The sequence below is a fragment of the Microcebus murinus genome, chromosome 2, assembly GCF_040939455.1.
Source record: "Microcebus murinus isolate Inina chromosome 2, M.murinus_Inina_mat1.0, whole genome shotgun sequence".
Taxonomy (NCBI): domain Eukaryota; kingdom Metazoa; phylum Chordata; class Mammalia; order Primates; family Cheirogaleidae; genus Microcebus; species Microcebus murinus.
This window is the reverse complement of record NC_134105.1, coordinates 9,858,148-9,877,597: the sequence shown is the minus strand read 5'-3', so window position 1 is coordinate 9,877,597 and position 19,450 is coordinate 9,858,148. Positions and strand designations below refer to the sequence as shown.

The 19,450-nt window shown below is 49.0% G+C and overlaps 1 protein-coding gene across 1 annotated transcript; it reads right to left on the bottom strand.

The window, feature by feature from the left end:
• Positions 1 to 7,330: 7,330 nt before the first annotated feature.
• SRARP (steroid receptor associated and regulated protein) lies at positions 7,331 to 10,279 on the bottom strand. Its single transcript, XM_012763067.3, has 2 exons — positions 10,129 to 10,279; positions 7,331 to 8,115 (listed from the first exon to the last, which is right to left on the bottom strand). The coding sequence occupies exons 1-2, from the start codon at positions 10,208 to 10,210 to the stop codon at positions 7,715 to 7,717; spliced, it is 483 nt and encodes a 160-aa protein (XP_012618521.2). The 5' UTR covers positions 10,211 to 10,279; the 3' UTR covers positions 7,331 to 7,714.
• Between the last annotated feature and the right edge of the window lie 9,171 nt (positions 10,280 to 19,450).

Below are 19,450 nucleotides of genomic sequence, written 5' to 3'. Positions count from 1 at the left end.
GTAAGTAAAGAATGTTACTTTCTGACAAGCCTGGAAACCACAAGATATTTTGGGGCCTCAAGAAGCCAGGAATTCACCCAATTTGTACAGGTGTTACAGGCAGGTCTAAAGGCAGATCCTTGGCTGGCTTCTAGCCTCGAGGCTTTTGACAGCCTAATGAGAAATTCCTTATGAAAGTTCCAGCAGAGCCCACTTACCAGAGCCTACATGAGCAATCACTCTTCTCCTTGCCCTTTCTGGAAGCAATCAAGCCGAGCATAATATTAAAACTTCTTTTGCAAGCAAATTAGTCCTACTAAGATTCATCTTTGGTAGAAATGGGGAACTGGAGAGAGAAAAATTGCATCTCAGAGGAAAACTCTAGCACACTGTCATTAGATTCCAGCCCTGACCACTGTATTTGAGTTTTTATTATTTTCCTCCAATGTGGCCTAAATCCTGAATTGTTATGTTTCCTGGCTACAGCAAGTCCCTAAAGGACTGGATTCTAATTTTCTTTGTGATATTTTTGTTGGCTCCTTCATGGAACAGGTTTTATTTTTTCGTTCTGATGTACACATTCTCTTTTTTGATTATAGTCACGTGCGTTCTATTTCTACTATGTGTCTCTCGTTTTACGTCTTCCGAGAAAACTAAACTCGTGGCATTCTGAAAACTAGAAATGATTCAACAAGGGATGGCAGCTACATAAACCAGGGACTGGACTGAGGTCTCATTTTCCCGCCCTGTGACGCCATCCTGTTCAGTTTTTGGCACGCCCTTAAAATAATTCCTCCCTGGGACGTATCCCCCCCCCAGCCCCCAGCGTGGGGCACGAGCTGTCGGAGCACCAAGGGGTGAAGGACGCCTGTCACTCTGACCTAAGCAGAGACTGGGCAGCAGTGCTTCCGTGGGAAGGTGTTTGATCAAAAGGAGGGAAATGAGACAAGAGAACTAGCTCAGAGCAGTCTGAGCTATGCGAGGCATGCAAAATTTATCAGGCCCAGAGAGACATGAGTATGGGACTTAGGTCACGTCCACCCCTGTCGCTCCCCCGCCCCAGGCCCAGGTTTAAAAGCATGTTTGTTCCTGACTAGCTTCCCCACCCACGATCTTCATGCTCCTGGAATTTGCGGTACAAAGAACAATGTCTAGGGAATCAATAGCTTATGTTACTTTATTTTCTTTTATTTTTGTAGATCCGGGGGGAACAAGTGTAGTCTTGTTAAGTGGATGTGTCCCATGGGGTGAAGTCTGGCCTTTTATGGTGGCCCTGAACGGTGTAACTGGACCCATTAAGTGATTTCTCAGCCCTCACCGCCCCCTTCTGAATCTCCAGCGTCTTATTCCCTTCTCTGTGGCCACGTGTGCTTATGTTATTTTAATGTAAATTCTTGGTAGGCAGCTTAGGAACTGCCTCTTCTTTTCTGTTAAAAATCCACTTGTAACTGCTGCTAACCGGAGTGTATATTCCGGGCAACTTGAATCTATGCTTCCAGGCTGCAGTCCTCAAATTTGGCCCAAATAAACTCTCCACTTATGATCAGCTTGCCCGGTTTTTTCCTTTAGGGGGCCAGGTGCTCAGCATGTGGTAGCTGAGCTCACACGCACGTGCCCTGAAGATGCCCAGGAGGGCTCAGCTGCTGTTATTTCTTTTAGATTTGAATCCCAGCATCCCCAGTGTCACCCACACTGTCCCTGGCCCCATCAAGACCTTGACTTGGGCTGGAGGGGCAAAGGAGCACCCCTCTCCCCCAACCTGGAAAAGTAAGAGCTTGAAGGGTCCATCCTTCTCGGAAGATCGAAGGTTGTCTGGGCCCTGGGAGTGGGGTCGGGGAGGGAAGCCCCCGGAATCCTTAGTTGCCTCAACCATCAACGAAGACCAAGCACCACGCTCCCAGGGCTGCTGTGAGACCGGGAAGGAGCTGGGGTTTCAGTGTGTGCTCAGGGCATGCTATGCTCTTGCTGAAATTGTTGTGGGTTCTGGACGAGGAAGACCAAGATTCCACCCAGCTGGCTCTGACCTCGGACAGTAGGGGAGGGCGTGGGGAGAGGAGTCCGCTGGGCTGGTGCCTCTGGGCAGAGGAAGGGGCGATGTTTACAGTCAGCACAGCTGGGCCGCCGCAGCTGGCCTGGGCTGCAGGTGGTACACAGTGAGCAGCAAGCAGAGGCCCATCCAAGCTCTGGGGCCCTCTGGGGCCTGGATCCAGGGACAGCCTTCTGTGGGAATCTGGGGGCTGCTGGAAGGGGTAGGGGTCCTCTGGGTGCCTCCCTGAAGGGCACAAAGCCAGGCTGCTGTCCCTGGGGAGCCAGAGAGGAGAGGGCAGGATGGCAGCCCTGCTTGTTCCTCCCTCCTCCTCCCCCTTCCCTTCTTCTCTTCCTCCCTTCCTCCCTCCCCTCCTTCCTTCCCTTCCTTCCTTCCTTCCTTCCTTCCTTCCTTCCTTCCTTCCTTCCTTCCTTCCTTCCTTCCTTCTTTCCCTCCCCATTTTTTTTTTTTTTTTTTTTTTGAGATAGAGTCTCACTCTGTTGCCCGGGCTACAGTGAGTGCTGTGGTGTCAGCCTAGCTCACAGCAACCTCAAACTCCTGGGCTCAAGCAATCCTCCTGCCTCAGCCTCCCGAGTACCTGGGACTACAGGCATGCACCACCATGCCGGACTAATTTTTTCTATATATTTTTAGTTGGCCTATTAATTTCTTTCTATTTTTAGTAGAGACAGGGTCTCACTCTTGCTCAGGCTGGTTTCGAACTCCTCACCTTGAGCGATCCTCCCGCCTCGGCCTCCCAGAGTGCTAGGATTACAGATGTGAGCCACCACACCTGGTCCCTGCCCATTTTTTACCACTTACTATGTACCAGGTGCTGGGGACACAGCCCTGAGTTAAGCTCGGCTGCTAAGCTAGAAACACATTCACGTATTTGCACTTTCACTCACTGCTTCACTAAAGTCTTAATTTATTGATCCATTCCCACAACTGTGAGTTCCTGTAGTGTGGTCAGCAGGTAAAAACTCTAAGGTCAAACTACCTCTGTTTCAACCCTGGCTCTGCCACTTACTGGCTGTGTGGCCTCCGGCCAGTCACTTAACCTACCCAAGCCTCAGTTTTCTCATCTGTAAAATGGGACAGCACCTCACAGGGTTGCATGAAGACTACTTGAGCTATTCTTTTGAGAGAGCTTAGTGTGGGGGCTGGCACGTGGAAACCACTCATAGCAATTGTTATTTTATTATTTAGTTTCACAAAATGTTTGATTTCTGCAACATTCTTTCCTTTTGCATTTCTCTTTCTCTCTCTCCCCTCCCAGCCACTTTCTTATTATGGTTTTACCCTACCTCTCGGACTGTACCTGTCTCTCCTTCTTCTTTCTTTTCTCTGTTGAAGAATAATTTAAAAAATAACAGAAAAATGAAACCACGACTCATAAAATGAACATGTGTTAAAGGGTTTTTATTTTTATTATTGAGGGAAAAGCCACATAACATAAAATCAACCATCTTAACGCACACAATTCAGTGGCATTTAGTACATCCGAAATGCTGTACAACCATCACTGTGTCTAGTTCTAGAACATTTTCCACACCCTCAGAGGAGATCCTGCACCCGTTAAGCGATCGCTTTCCACTTCCCTCCGTGCCCCCAGCTACTTGGTAACCGCCAAACTGGTTTCTGTCTCTATGAATTTAACTATTCTGGATATTTCTTATCAATGGAATAACATAATATGTGACACTTTGTGTTGGACACCTTTCACTTAGCATAATGTTTTTGAGATTCATCCACATAGGAGCATGAATCAGGGCTTCATCCCTCCTCAAGGCTGAGTAATACTCCACTGTGTGGGTGGACCACGGTCTGTTTATCCACCCGGCAAGTGACGGACGTTGGGTTCTTTCCACCCTTTGGCTGTTGTGCATAGTGCTGTGTGCACACGCACGTGCAGGTTTCCGTGTGAACATGCGTTTTCCCCTCTCCTGGGTACATGCCCAGGAGTGGACCGGCTGGGCCATGTGGTAACACCGTGTTTGAAGAACTGCCAGACTCTTTTCCAGAGTGGCTGCATCATTTTACATTCCCACTAAGGATTTTACTTAACTCATGACTAATGAGGGAACCAGTAAGATGTTACGATCAGCTCAGAGGAGAAGTCAAAGAGCAGGTAGATTTGTAGATCAGGGAATACTGAAGGGAATGTGCGCATGGAGGTGAAACCGCATCTTCCGAGGGAGGGGACGCGTCCACTGGGCTTCTGCAAGACAGCACAGGATCTGCTTGTCTGCAGACAAGAAGTGTGTTGCATTCTTCTCAGTTATTTACAATATACAGGATTGTAAAATAGCTCGAAGGCAACAAAAGGTACACAGCCCCCAAACAATAAGATGATGCATAGAGTGTGTTGGAAACACCCAGTGGTATTTCTGGCTTATTCCAAATTTCCTTATACCTCCCTAACCTCGGGCCTGCTGACCTGGTCTCAGTCCATGGTTTCCTTGAGCGGCTTCAGTCACCGACCTCTGTACCGATGGCTCCCCCATTGCCAGCCTCAGCCTCAGCCCTCTCCCCGAATGTCCCACAGGGCTCTCACGTGACATGTCCCTTCCTGAACCTGGCATCTCTCCCTGTTCCTGCTCCACCTGTGTGCCCCATCTCAGTGAGGCCCACGGGCCCCTCAGTCGCCAGACACTCACTCCCCACACATTGCCAGGCCTTGGGCTGGGCCCTGGGAGAACATTCATTCCTCTCTCTCACTGCACACATGTGGCGGGACTGCCCGCAGCACAGGACAGGGTGACAGGCCTGGGTGCGCAGTCACTCCGCCTCTTTCTAGTTAGTGACCTCGGACAAAGTATTTAACCTCTCTGGGCCTCAGTTTCCTCATCTGTAAAATGGCAATAAAATCATGCCCACGGGACTGAAGTGGGGTGAACTGATGTGGCATGTGGTGCATAGGAGCAGGTCTGGCCAATAGTAATGACAACTTCCTTTACCAAGCAAGCAAGTGCCAGGGCCTCTGAATCCACCCATACCAAGACCCCACAGTTAAATTCTGAAATGTCAGGCCAGGCGAGGTGGCTCACGCCAGTAATCCTAGCACTCTGGGAGGCCGAGGTTGGTAGATTGCTCCAGGTCAGGAGTTCGAAACCAGCCTGAGCAAGAGCGAGACCCCGTCTCTACCATAAATAGAAAGAAATTATTGACCAACTAAAAAATATATATACAAAAAATTAGCCGGGCATGGTGGCACATGCCTGTAGTCCCAGCTACTCGGGAGGCTGAGGCAGGAGGATCACTTGAGCCCAGGAGTTTGAGGTTGCTGTGAGCTAGGCTGACGCCATGGCACTCACTCTAGCCTGGGCGACAAAGCGAGACTCTGTCTCAAAAAAAAAAAAGGAAAAAAAATAAAAATAAATTCTGAAATGTCACCTCAATGAGTGTTGCCTGGCGTAGTAGAGTAGCTCAGTATTCCGGACAAAAGACGTGTTGGTCAGAACCAAAGTTTGGCTTCTGAAAACAAGACCTGCTGGCGGCTGGCGGCTGGCCGGGTGGCTCGGTGGCTCTGGCCCCAGGCCCAGCGGGTCCCCTCCCTCAGTGGCCCTGCAGGCTGGTGATAGGGCGCCACCTGCTGGTGCAGAGCTGGATGTGCAGCCGCAGGCCCGGCTCTCCCCTGAGGGTCTCAAACTCCTAGTGAGTGCAGCCCTGTCTTTGGGCTCTTCTAGTCTGATGTTTCTCAACAGAAGGAGGGGAGGGGCTTTCCTGATGGGCATGTGTCATCCAGACTGCACTGTCACCTCCCCTCTAGTCCAAAACCTCACTCTCCTTTGCCGGGATTAAAGCCCACCCTCTGCAGGCAGAAGAGCCACTCTCCTTGCAATTTCTAACGGCCTCATCTCGGAATAAAATCTAAAGACCTCGCAGGGTCCTGCCAGGCCTCAGTGCTGTGCTCCTGGCCCTGCTCTGATCTTTGTTCTGTTTGTGTGCATTGCCTGTCTTCCCACCTAGACGGGCTTTGTGGCTGGGCCTTGTCTGGCTTATTCATGGCTCCATCCCAGGGTCTAGCCCCGAGCCTGGCATACAGTGGGTGCCCAGGAAATACTTGGCAAATAAATGAGTGACTGATCACTCCAGCCACACTGAATGACTCTGGTCCTCCTGCCCGGAGCACTCCCCACCCTGGCTTCTCCCCTTTATATAGGGGGTCAGATCACTTCCTGTAGGAAGCCCTGCCTGGTCTCCTGTCCCCAGAGTGGGCTGGCCACCCCGCTCTGTGCCCCAACATCACTCTGTGTTGCCCTTAGTGCTGCGCCTATCAGCAGCTACGGCGATCGTCTGCTTCCTCTCTGGTCTCCCCCCCCCCCCCCCCCGGCTGTGAGCTCCCCGAGGACAGGGTCATGTCTGTGCTCTCTGGGTCTGCTCTGTGGGGAAGAGAACCTGCCAGAAGAGAGGCTGTGTGCCCTACGGTCAGGAGCAAGAACTTGGGCCCGGGCTTGCCTGCATTCTAATCTTGACTGTACCACTCTGTGGACTTTGAGTGCCTTTCTCGACCTCTCTGTGCCTCAGTTCACTAACCTGCAAAATGGGTACAAACATGGTGCTTCCCTGTGAGAGTGCACTGTGAGAGTGTCTTTTCTCTGACACAGAGCAAATGGTCAATGCGTGTTTGTAGGGACCTGGTAAACTAGTCATCGAATAAATAAGCATTCAATAATTTTTATCTGGGAGCCTCGAGACACGCTCCTCATGCAGGTCGATGTGGAATTTCACACAGTGCCAGGCATCTCTGGGGCTTACACACCCCTCGCACCCACGCTGGTGATACCACCAGGACTGTCCTGTGGAGCAGGGACCGAGCTCCTCCACTGCCCTCTTCTCTGTACCCCGAGGGGGCAGCGTGAGCCTGGCATCTGCAGGCAGTGGATGCTCAGAAACATCAAGAAGCCCCTTTCCCTCACGTCCCACCGCCCATCGCGGGTCCCACCTGGGCTGCCTTCTGGGATGGGGTCTCCTGTCACCAACCTCCTAGAGCCTCCGAACCCCCACCGCCGTGCCCTCAAATCTCCCTGCCAGTGTCCCCTGCCCTGCCAGTGTCCCAAGACGGCAGCAGCAGCCAACATGCTGCCCCTGCCTGTCACGCTGGGCCATCCCGACCACCTTCTCTGGTCCACCCTGGGGAGATAAAATGCCAGCAGGTGGCGCTGGGGAGGCTGGATTGTCGCAGGGCTGGGTCCCTCTCATTTTTGGGGTCATACTTTGTTACCTGCTCAGAGACGCCTTTCTCAAGCACTGGGTCACCAAAGCCCCTACCCAGTCGCTCTCCAGCCCAGCGTCTGGATTTAGTTCCTGCACTGCACTCGGCACTGTCCAAAATCATCTTTATTCATTTGGATACGTGTTTAACCTTTCGCCCTTTCCCCTGCCCCCAAGAATAAGCTCCAAAAGAGCCGAGCTGTCTGCCCCAGACCCTCGGCAGGGCGGGCACTGGAAGCCTCCATCAGCGCCTGCTGCAAGGGTGAGTGAGCCGTAGCCCGCCTCTGCTGAACGGCTGGCAGAGACTGGGAGGAAGAGGAACTGGGGTGCACGTGATGGCCGTTTCAGATGTCCTTTCGTGGATCTAATAATGTTCTTTCTTCGGCTTGGGCAGGAAGGACTGCCGCTTGGCTGAGGAATGGGGGTGGGCCCTGAAAACCGCAGCCCCCGGGCCCAGAGCCCGTGCTCCAGCCTCCGCCCACGGGCTCCCAGCTAATCCACCTGCCCGCACACGCAGGAGGAGAGGGCTCTGAGGGAGTCCTTGAGTGTGCCCCAGGTTGAAGACCTCACAGGCCCAGCCTTCAAGGGTCTCCCCTTGGCCTCAGGAACCTCCCAGGGGCTTTCCGGGGAGGAGGCCGGGGCTGCCACCCCTCCTTGCCCGGCCTGGGCAAGGCGTTCGCCACCCAGGGTGGTGTCCTGAGTCAGAGGGGGCTGGTTTTCCCCACAGAACACGATGTAGGTCTTCATTGGCGGGGCGACGGGCCCTTGGTGGGGCCTGGGGGCTCGGGGCGGCGCAGGTGCTGCCAGGGAGAGGTGCTTCCCACGGGCACAGTCGATCACAAAAGTTAGGTGAGCCCTGGGGACAGCCTTCGGATGGCCGGCCGGCTTCCCACCTGGAAGGGAGGAAAAGACCAAAGGTTTGTGCTAGCACAAGCAAGGAACAAGGTTTCATTAATTCATTTGTTCATTCATTTGTTCATTCAGTAGGGTTTAAGTGTGTGTTGGTGCGTACGTGAAGACAGGACAGTTGAAGAGCATGGATTTCAGGCTGGGCAGTGGCTCACACCTGTAATCCTAGCACTCTGGGAGGCCAAGGCAGGTGGATCGCTCAAGGTGAGGAGTTCGAAAGCAGCCTGAGCAAGAGCGAGACCCCGTCTCTACTAAAAATAGAAAGAAGTTAATTGGCCAACTAAAATTATATAGAAAAACTTAGCCAGGTATGGTGGTTCATGCCTCTCGTCCCAGCTACTTGGGAGGCTGAGGCAGGAGGATTGCTTGAGCCCAGGAGTTTGAGGTTGCTGTGAGCTAGGCTGACGCCACGGCACTCACTCTAGCCTGGGCAACAGAGTGAGACCCTGTCTCAAAAAAAAAAAAAAAAAAAAAAGAGCATGGATTTCAGCATCAGAGAGACCTGAGTTTCAATGTCTGCTTATCAGCCATCTGCCTTTCAGGAGCCGCGCGTCCACTATCTCCGTGGCCCTCGACTTTGCTGTTCCTTCGAACCTCTAGGAGCGTGTTCAAATGCAGAGTCCGATACAGTGAGTCCGAGGTGGGGCCTGGGACTCTGCATTTCTAACGAGCTCCCACAGGTGCCCGTTCTGCTGGTCCCTGAGCTAGCAAGGTCCTTAGCCCAAGAGCAAGGCCCTGGCCACCTTTGCAGATGAGGAAACCGAGGCTCAGCTTGCACAATTGTTGCTGGTTCTCAGGGAGCACCTCGCTCCTGTCCCTCTTCCCCGCATACTCTCGTCCACAGCCTCGGTGGACCAGTCCCATCTGCTCTGGAGATCCCTGTCCTCTCCTGCTAATGTGTCCCCACCCCAGCTCCGAGCCCAGCACGGGGTAGAATGGATGAACCAGGCAACAGATTTATCAGTGAAGCAAGGATCAGAGCAGGTCTGTCTAAATCCAAAGCCTGGGCCGGGCGCAGTGGCTCACGCCTGTAATCCTAGCACTCTGGGAGGCCAAGGCGGGCGGATTGCTCGAGGTCAGGAGTTCGAAACCAGCCTGAGCAAGAGCGAGACCCCGTCTCTACTATAAATAGAAAGAAATTAATTGGCCAACTAATATATATAGAAAAAATTAGCTGGGCATGGTGGCACATGCTGTAGTCCCAGCTACTCAGGAGGTTGAGGCAGGAGGATCGCTTGAGCCCAGGAATCTGAGGTTGCTGTGAGCTAGGCTGATGCCACGGCACTCACTCTAGCCTGGGCAACAAAGCGAGACTCTGTCTCAAAAATAAATAAATAAATAAATAAATAACAATAAATCCAAAGCCTGTACTCTTTCTTTCTTTCCTTCCTTCCTTCCTTCATATGAAGGGGTTGGGGGCTAAGAGGATGGGGTGTTCAGTTGCCTTGTTTTTATTGAGACAGAGTCTCACTCTGTCGCCCTTTGTAGAGTGCAGTGTTGTCATTGTAGCTCACAACAGCAACCTCTAACTCCTGGGCTCAAGCGATCCTTCTGCCTCAGCCTCCCGCAATGCCCAGCTGAGTTTTTTTTTCTTTTCTTTTCTTTTTGGTAGAGAGGGGGTCTCGATCTTGCTCAGGCTGGTCTCCAACTCCTGAGCTCAAGTGATCCTCTCACCTTGGCCTCCCAGGGTGCTGGGATTACAGGTGTGAGTCACCGCGCCCAGCCTAAACCCTGTACTTTTAAAAAAGTAATTTTTTGAGTTACCCAAATAACGCACACGTCTGTTCTCTTAACTATGTGCTCTTAACCACGACATGGGCTCAGAAGGAAGCCTGTGTCCTGGGAGGCTGGATGACACAGGAAATACATTAAGTCCACCCAAGCCTTGAGAATCCCAGCAACTCCAAGTGGGGCGGGATGTCTGCCATTGGGTCCCGCCTCCACTTCCGCTCAGCTGGTCTTTTTGCGGGGCTGAGGGACCCTCTGCCACCTCTTACCTGAGCTGGTCCCCAGGTCTGTCTCAAGGCTGGTGCCTTTGAGGCTGGCTCTCCAGTCCCTGGGGTTTTCTGATGGGACCATGCCACTGCTTCGGTGCCTGCTAGTTCTGGCAGGAGGGGAGCTGTCCTTGGCCACCTCTTCCAGGATATAGCTCCCTCACGCTGGGACCAGACCTTTTATATTTGCCGGATCCGGATCCTCCGAGTGAATTTCCACCAGGAGCCAAAGGAACTGGCCTTGGGCAGTTAGAGGATTGCTTTGATTAACAGGGTTATGTCAACAGGATTTGTGTTGGGTCGCTGGGAGGCAGGCCTCCTACCAAACAGACACTATTTCTTCCAACTCCAGCTACTTCCTGATTGGGGATAGGCCTCTGGAATCTTCTCACCCTGGCCTCGGTTTCCCAAAACCTTAGTTGTCCCACTGCTTCACCAGTTTGGTGGTTTGTTTCTTTCTATCTGAGAACTGTATGTAATACAGTTAACGCTTACTTAACTGTATGTAATACAGTTAATACTTACTTAACATGTCCTTGAAATCAGCCAACTGTTTTTGCTGAAAAAGAAATGTACTTTAAAAGTTGGTCTTGGCCGGGCGTGGTGGCTCACGCCTGTAATCCTAGCACTTTGGGAGGCCGAGGCGGGCAGATTGCTCAAGGTCAGGAGTTCGAAACCAGCCTGAGCGAGACCCTGTCTCTACCAAAAATAGAAATAAATTAATTGACCAACTAAAAATATATATACAAAAAATTAGCTGGGCATGGTGGCGCATGCCTGTAGTCCCAGCTACTTGGGAGGCTGAGGCAGAAGGATCGCTGAGCCCCGGAGATTGAGGTTGCTGTGAGCCAGGCTGATGCCACGGCACTCACTCTAGCCTGGGCAACAAAATAAGACTCTGTCTCAAAAAAAAAAAAAGTTGGTCTTGCAGCCGGGCGCAGTGGCTCACGCCTGTAATCCTAGCTCTCTGGGAGGCCGAGGCTGGCGGATTGCTCAAGGTCAGGAGTTCGAAACTAGCCTGAGCAAGAGCGAGACCCGTCTCTACTATAAATAGAAAGAAATTAATTGGCCAACTAATATATATAGAAAAAAATTGGCTGGGCATGGTGGTGCATGCCTGTAGTCCCAGCTAGTCGGGAGGCTGAGGCAGCAGGATTGCTTGAGCCCAGGAGTTTGAGGTTGCTGTGAGCTAGGCTGATGCCATGGCACTCACTCTAGCCTGGGCAACAAAGTGAGACTCTGTCTCAAAAAAAAAAAAAGTTGGTCTTGCTACATTAAATGAAAACAGGGCCACTTCCATAAATAAGAAGTCACTGCGTCCAGCAGGCAGGTAGGCCACCAAAGATGTTCCCGCCCTAATCCCAGAGCCTGTGAATGTGTTACCTGACATGGCAAAAGAGACTTTGCAGATGTGATTAAGAGTGTGACTTTGAGACGAGGAGATTATCCTGGGTTACTCGGGGGAGCGCAATCTAATCACAGGAGTCCGTACAATCAGAAAACCCTTCCTAGCTGGATTAGGGAGAGATGTGACGTGGAGGAGGGCCAGAGAGGTATCAAGTGAGAAGGACTGAACCCCATTGCTAGCTTTGGGAGTGGAGGAGGGGTCCCTAGCTGGGGAATGCCAGTGGCATCTAGAAGCTGGGAAGGTCCAGATAAGGGTTGCTTCCCTAGAAATGCCTTCCTGACAGCACTCTGATTTTAGCCCAGTGAGATCCACGCTGGGATTTTGACCTAGAAGAGAATAAATTTGTGTTGCTTTTTTTTTTTCTTTAGAGCCAGAGTCTCACTCTGTTTCACAGGCTGAAGTGCAGTGGTGTCATCATAGCTCACTGCAGCCTCAGACTCCTGGGCTCAAGCGATCCTCCTGCCTCAGCCTCCTTAGAAGCTGGGACTATAGGTGCACGTAGCCACACTTGGCTAATTTTTTGTATTTTTTGTAGAGACGAGGTCAGTGTTGTCCAGGCTGGTCTCAAACAATCTCCCCGCCTTGGCCTCCCAAATCACTGGGACTACAGGTGTGAGACACTACACCTGGGCTGTGTGTTGCTTTAAACTGCTTAATCATGCTAACTGGGCACATGAGATAGTTTGCATGCTGATACTACATGACTAGCACGGTACTTTACATCTGTTGTGTCCTTCCCCAAACCCATAACCCCAGTCGTAACATGGGAAAAACAGTGGGCAAATCCAAAGTGAGGAACAGTCTGTAAAATACTGCTATAGCACCCCTCAAACTGTCTGGGTCATAAAAAACCAGGAGAGAAGCCAGGTGCGGTGGCTCTCACCTGTAATCCTAGCACTCTGGGAGGCTGAGGCGGGTGGATTGCTCGAGGTCAGGAGTTCGAAACCAGCCTGAGCAAGAGTGAGACCCCGTCTCTACTATAAACAGAAAGAAATTAATTGGCCAACTAATATATATAGAAAAAACTTAGCCGGGCATGGTGGCACATGCCTGTAGTCCCAGCTACTTGGGAGGCTGAGGCAGGAGGATTGCTTGAGCCCAGGAGATTGAGGATGCTGTGAGCTAGGCTGACGCCACGGCACTCACTCTAGCCTGAGAAAACAAAGTGAGACTCTGTCTCAAAAAAAAAAAAAAAAAAAAAAACAGGAGAGAAAGAAGAACCGTCATAGACCAGAGGAGACCAAGGAGATGTGAATACTTATACAGTGAGTCTCCTGGGCTGCACCCTGGAAAAGGCATTAGCAGAGGCCAAGCACAGTGGCTCACACCTGTAATCCTAGCACTCTGGGAGGCCAAGGTGGGAGGATCGTTTGAGCTCAGGAGTTCGAGACCAGCCTGAACAAGAGTGAGACCCTGTCTCTACTAAAAATAAAAAAAAAAAAAGAAAGAAATTAATTGGCCAACTAAAAATATATAGAAAATATTAGGCCGGGCACACTGGCTCACGCCTATAATCCTAGCACTCTGGGAGGCCGAGGTGGGAGGATTTCTCAAGGTCAGGAGTTCAAAACCAACTTGAGCAAGAGTGAGACCCCATCTCTACTATAAATAGAAATAAATTAATTGGCCAACTAATATGTATAGAAAAAATTAGCTGGGCATGGTGGTGCATGCCTGTAGTCCCAGCTACTTGGGAGGCTGAGGCAGGAGGATTGCTTGAGCCCAGGAATCTGAGGTTGCTGTGAGCTAGGCTGATGCCACGGCACTCACTCTAGCCTGGGCAACAAAGTGAGACTCTGTCTCTAAAGAAAAATAAATAAATAAAATAAAATAAGCATCAAAAAGACAATAACAAGTGTTAATGAGGATGTGGAGAAACCGGAACCCTCATAGATTGCTGGTGGGATTGTAAAATGGTACAGCCACTTTGGAAAGCAGTTCATCAGTTCTTCAAAATGTTAAAATGGCTATAAGATACAGAAATTTCACTCCTCAGTATATGCCCTAAAGAAGTGAAAACATATGTTCATGCAAAAACCTGTTCATAAGTGTTCATAGCAGCACCATTCACAACAGCAAAAGAGAGAACAACCCAGATGTCCCCAAGTGTTGGTCAGCTGATGAATAGATAAATCAATTGTGGTATATCCACACAATGGAATATTATTTGACAATAAAAAGAATGAAGTATTGACAGGTGCTACAGCATGGATGAACCTTGAAAACTAAGTGAAAGAAGCCAGTCACAAATGACCACGTGTTATATGAAAGGCCTTGAATAGGCAAATTAATAAATACACAAAGGAGGTCAGTGGTTGTCAAGAGCTTCGGGGAGGAAGGAATAGGGAGTGTGTGTTAATGGATATGGGGTTTCTTCTACAGGTGATGACAATGTTCTGAAGTTAGTAGTGATAGTTGCACAACTCTCAATATTATAAAAACCACTGAATTGTTGGGGAGGAGGGGATGGGTATATATACACAGCTAATGGGTGCGGTGCACACCATCTGGGGGACGGACATGCTTGAAGCTCTGACTCCAGTGGGGCAAAGGCAACATATGTAACCTAAACATGTGTACCCCTGTAATATGCTGAAATAAACAAAATTTTAAAAACCCTATTGAATTGTACACTTTAAAATGATGAATGATTATATGGTATGTGAACTATATCTCAATAAGTTGCTATTTTTTAAAAAAAGGAAATAAGCTCTATCCTGCTCAATGAACTAATTTCCAGGTAAACACATAGTAGCCCTAGTTGATGGAGGGGAATTCTTGTTTCCGGCTAATAAATGTGGAAGGAATGATGGAATCAGAAATGCACTGGCTGGGTACAGTGGCTCAGGCCTGTAATCCTAGGAATCTGGAAGGCTAAGGCGGGAGGATTGCTTGAGCTCAGGAGTTTGAGACCAGCCTGAGCAAGAGCAAGACCCCACCTCTACCAAAAATAGAAAAAATTAGCCAGGCGTGGTGGTGCATGCCTGTAGTCCCAGCTACTCGGGGAGGCTGAGGCAGGAGGATTCCTTGAGCTCAGGAATTTGAGGTTGCTGTGAGCTAAGCTGATGTTACGGCACTCACTCTAGCCTGGGCAACAGAGCAAGACTCTGTCTCAAAAAAAAAAAAAAAAAGTATATACCAAGAATGTCTAGGAAAAGTTATGGAAACCATTTCATGATAAGTGAGCAAAGGGGGGGAAAGTAGCATCTGTAAATTAATATCATTCATGATTTTCAAGATTTGGATAATCAAACTGATAGATTGTATAAGTAGCCATTTGTCAATTTGTCTATAGCTCTTCAGATTTATAGCTACAAGATGGCCAACTACTTAGAAAATCCTCCTTATTGTGCAAGTGCAGAGTTGCACGTATGTGAATACTAACTGAGCTTTGGGAGGGCAGAGGGCAGCAGGTGGACGAGGTTTAGGCTGGAAAGTCTGCAGATGGTGACAGGCCCCAGGCATCACTCCGGCAGCTGAGGGGAGACACTGGAGGGGAGCAGCTTGGGGCTGAGAGACCTGGTTAGTAGCATACTGAACCAATGGCCCCTAATGAGAAACCAGGCAAGTCCTAATCATCCACTCATTCAATCAACACACCTATACTTAGTCCCTGCCCTGTCCCAGCCATCTAGGCCAAATTCTTAGTTGCCTTCTTCTATATTATTGCTCTAAGGAGTTTCTGGTATCTCAACTTCATTTTATAAAGGCCACTATTGAGTCCAGATTTTAATCAACCAATTGTGTTGTTAGCACCATTTCCAACTAGAACATCAAACCCTGAATCTCTGTAATGCGCACATTTATTTAGCCAAATCTAATGTTATGTTTTTCTTCTCTGACCTAGAACTTTTAGAATCCAATTGCACCCATATCCCCTAGGTTTCAACTCATTTAGTTTTTTTATTTTTTTTTTTTGAGACAGAGTCTCGCTTTGTTGCCCAGGCTAGAGTGAGTGCCGTCAGCCTAGCTCACAGCAACCTCAAACTCCTGGGCTCAAGTGATCCTCCTGCCTCAGCCTCCCCAGTAGCTGGGACTACAGGCATGCACCACCATGCCTGGCTAATTTTTTCTATGTATATTAATTGGCCAATTAATTTCTTTTTATTTATAGTAGAGACAGGGTCTTGCTCTTGCTCAGGCTGGTTTCGAACTCCTGACCTTGAGCAATCGCCGGTCTCGGCCTCCCAGAGTGCTAGGATTACAGGCGTGAGCCACTGTGCCCAGCTGGTTTAAACTCATTTAGTTAGCTAAGGCTTGTTTGTTTGTTGTATTGTGTAAGCCTGTGGTCCCCACTCCCCGGACCACAGACGATAGTGGTTCATGGCCTATTAGGAATCCAGCGAGTGAAGCTTTATCTGTATTTACAGCCACTCCCCATCAATGGAATCACCGCCTGAGTTCCGCCTCCTGTCAGTTCAGTGGTGGCCTTAGTTGCAGAAAAACAAGCTCAGGGCTCCCATTGATTCTGCACTATGGTAAGTTGTATAATTATTTTGTTATTTATTACAATGTAATAATAATAGAAATAGCCGGGCGCGGTGGCTCACGCCTGTAATCCTAGCACTCTGGGAGGCCGAGGCGGGCGGATTGCTCAAGGTCAGGAGTTCAAAACCAGCCTGAGCGAGACCCCGTCTCTACCATAAAAATAGAAAGAAATTAATTGGCCAACTAATATATATATATATATATATATATATATATATAAATCAGCCGGGCATGGTGGCTTGTGCCTGTAGTCCCAGCTACTCGGGAGGCTGAGGCAGGAGGATCGCTTGAGCCCAGGAGTTTGAGGTTGCTGTGAGCTAGGCTGACGCCACGGCACTCACTCTAGCCTAGGCAAGAAAGCAAGAATCTGTCTCAAAAAAAAAAAAATAAAATAATAGAAATAAAGTACACAATAACTGTAATATGCTTGAATCATCCCTAAACTATCCTCCACCCCCCCTAGTCCGTGGAAAAACTGTCTCCCATGAAACAGGTCCCTGGTGCCAAAAAGGTTGTGTCCCGCTGGTGTAAGCCATGTGCTCCTTGGTTGGACCCTGTGCTTGTCTCCTGGGGCAATCTGGAATCTGACTCTCCTTACAGATCTGGAAACAAACGAAGGATGTTGGTTGGTGCGGCCTCAGGAAGTCGGCATCCCCTTGCAAAATAACTTCCTCAGGTGAGGTCATCGCACACTCCCCAGGGAAAGCAGGATCAGACTCGCCAGATGGGAGGAGCAGCTGCTTCTATTGCCAACGGTGTCCAGTCGGATTTGGATTTGGGGAGTCAGGTAAGGCAGAGTATCTGTATCCACCCAGACACCCTCATTTCAGGTCCTGGGTGCTGCTCCTTCCGGTTCCACGCACCTGGCCAGGCTATGCATACAGCTCGTATAGCAACTCGATTACAGAGCAGCAACCCCAAGGGTCAGCTCTGTTCAATTTCTAGCTACATGAGCCCTGTAGCCACAAGAGACGTTACATTTTTTTACAGCAGTCAGGAATGGTCCCTGCTTCTCTGACCCTGCCCTGCCCTGAGCTGAGAATTTAAACTCCAGATCTTTCTTTTTTGAAGTTCTGCAGTGCTGTTGTAAACGGCCAGCCCACCCTACAGTCCGTAAAGCCCTGTTCCCACCATAATGGTCAATTGCAGCAAACACTCCACCTACCAAAGCCTTGTCCTCGGCGGGCACATTTTCTCCAGGCACCAGTACTTACTGTGATAGTGACAATTTATGTAGCTCCTTCTTTACCTGCATGAAATAGATTAGATCCGTGTCACTTTTAAATGCGATCCCCTGATTTCTGTCCTTGAGGGTGATTTGCCTGCAGAAACCTCATCCAGTTTTCTTTTTCTTTCTTTTTGTTTTGGGGGGGGTGGGCTCCGTCACCAGGTGATCCTTTTGCTTCAGCCTCCCAAATAGCTGGACTACAGGTGTGCACCACCACACCTGGCTAATTTTTCTATTTATTTATGTATTTTTATTTTATTTTTTTGGAGGCAGGGTCTTGCTTTGTTGCCCATGATAGAGTACAGTGGCGTCAACACAGCTCACTGCAACCTCACATTCCTGGGCTCAAAGCGTTTCTCTCACCTGAGCCTCCTGAGTAGCTGGGACTACAGGCATGCACCACTGTGCCAGGTTAATTTTTCTATTTTTTGTAGAAATGAGTTCTTGCTTTTGCTTAGGCTGGTCTCGAACTCCTGGCCTTCAGTGATCCTTCCTCCTTGGCCTCCCAGAGTGGTAGGATTACAGGTGTGAGCTACAGCTCCTGGCTGAGGTTTCTTTTAAATTAAACTTTTTATTTTAAAATAATTGTAAGTTCACCTGCAATTGTAAGAAATAATACAGAGAGAGTCCTCTGTATCCTTATTTAGTTTTCCCCAATGGTAACACCTTGTAAAACTATAGTACAATATCACCAGGATATTGACATCCATACAGTCAAGGTAGCAGAACATTTCCATCACCAACAGGGATCCAACAAGAAATCCAACAAGGATCCCTTATGTTGTCTCTAGTTTTCTTTTAAGCAGAGTGTAATTTAATACAGAGAATTAGGCTGGGCAAGGTAGCTCACACTTGTAATTCTAGCACTCTGGGAGACCAAAGAGGGAGGATCACTTGAGGTTGGGAGTGCAAGACCAGTTTGAGCCAGAGTGAGACCTCCATGTTTACTAAAAATAGAAAAAATTAGCTGGGCATCATGGCGAGCCCGTAGTCTCAGCTACTCGGGAGGCTGAGGCAGGAGGATCACTTGAGCCCAGTAGTTTAAGGCTGCAGTGAGCAATGATGACAACACTGCACTTTAGTCAGACAGACTGAGACTCGATCTAAATATATATATATATATATACATATATGTATATATATATATATATATATATATCGAGAGAGAAAGAGAATTAAGTGTTTATATAGTTGTTGGGGGGGTGTGGGTGGCGGTGGCGCTGAAGGAATGGTCATTACCATGGGCCTCCAGTAGTGGTCACCTAGAATTCACCAATCAAGTGGCTGTCACCACTGAGCTGTTGCTTCTGAACACTCATGAAGTGGAGACTGGCCACCATGCACTGCTACAAACCTCTACATCAGTTATCTCTTTAGACTTTGGAAAGAACGGATGTGAAGTCCTGACTGATCACATCCAACACAGATGGACACAGAGGCAGATTTGTATGCTTAGTATTGGGAAGACAAGAGCGTTCCCATCAGATCTGCTATCATTTTCCTGGTAAAACAAGAAGTGAATGACGGCGCAGCAAGGATGTGGAGAAATTGGAACCCTTGTGCACTACTGGTGAGAGTGCAAAATGGTGAGGCTACTATGAAAAACAGGATAGAGATTCCTCAAAAAATTAAAAATAGAACTACCATAGGATCCAAAAACCCCACTTCTGGGTCTTCATCCAAAAGAGTTGAAATCCAGGATCTTGAAGAGATATTAGCACTCTTATGTTCATTGCAGCATTACTCATAGCCCAAATGTGGAAACAACCCAGGGATCCATTGACAAATGGAACGACAAACAAAATGTGGTATGTACATACAATAGTGTATTTTTATTTTATTTTTTAGTAGAGATGGGGTCTTGCACTCCTGAGCTCAGGCAATCCTCCTGCCCTGGCCTCCCAGAATGCTAGGATTCCAGGCAAGAGCCACTGTGCCCCGCCCAACCTTTTAAAAAAGGGAGGAAATTCTGCATTATTTAACAACAAGGATAAACCTCTGCTGGGTGTGGTAGCTCATGCTTGGAATCTCAGCACTTTGGGAGGCTGAAGTGGGAGGATTGCCTGAGGCCAGAAGTTCAAGGTTGCAGTGAGCTATGATCCCGTGACTGTCCTCCAGCCTGTGCAACAGAGGTAGACTCCGTTTCTAAAAAAATAAAAATAAATAAATTTTAAAAAGATAAACCTTGAGCCAGTGTGGTG

What these genes read in the sequence shown, in the direction of transcription:
- SRARP (XM_012763067.3), bottom strand. Translation starts at nt 10,210, where the DNA reads ATGGTCCCATCAGAAAACCCCAGGGACTGGAGAGCCAGCCTCAAAGGC. An exon ending in AGACCTGGGGACCAGCTCAG is followed by an intron (nt 8,116 to 10,128) that starts GTAAGAGGTGGC and finishes CCTCCCTTCCAG; the next exon opens with GTGGGAAGCCGGCCGGCCAT.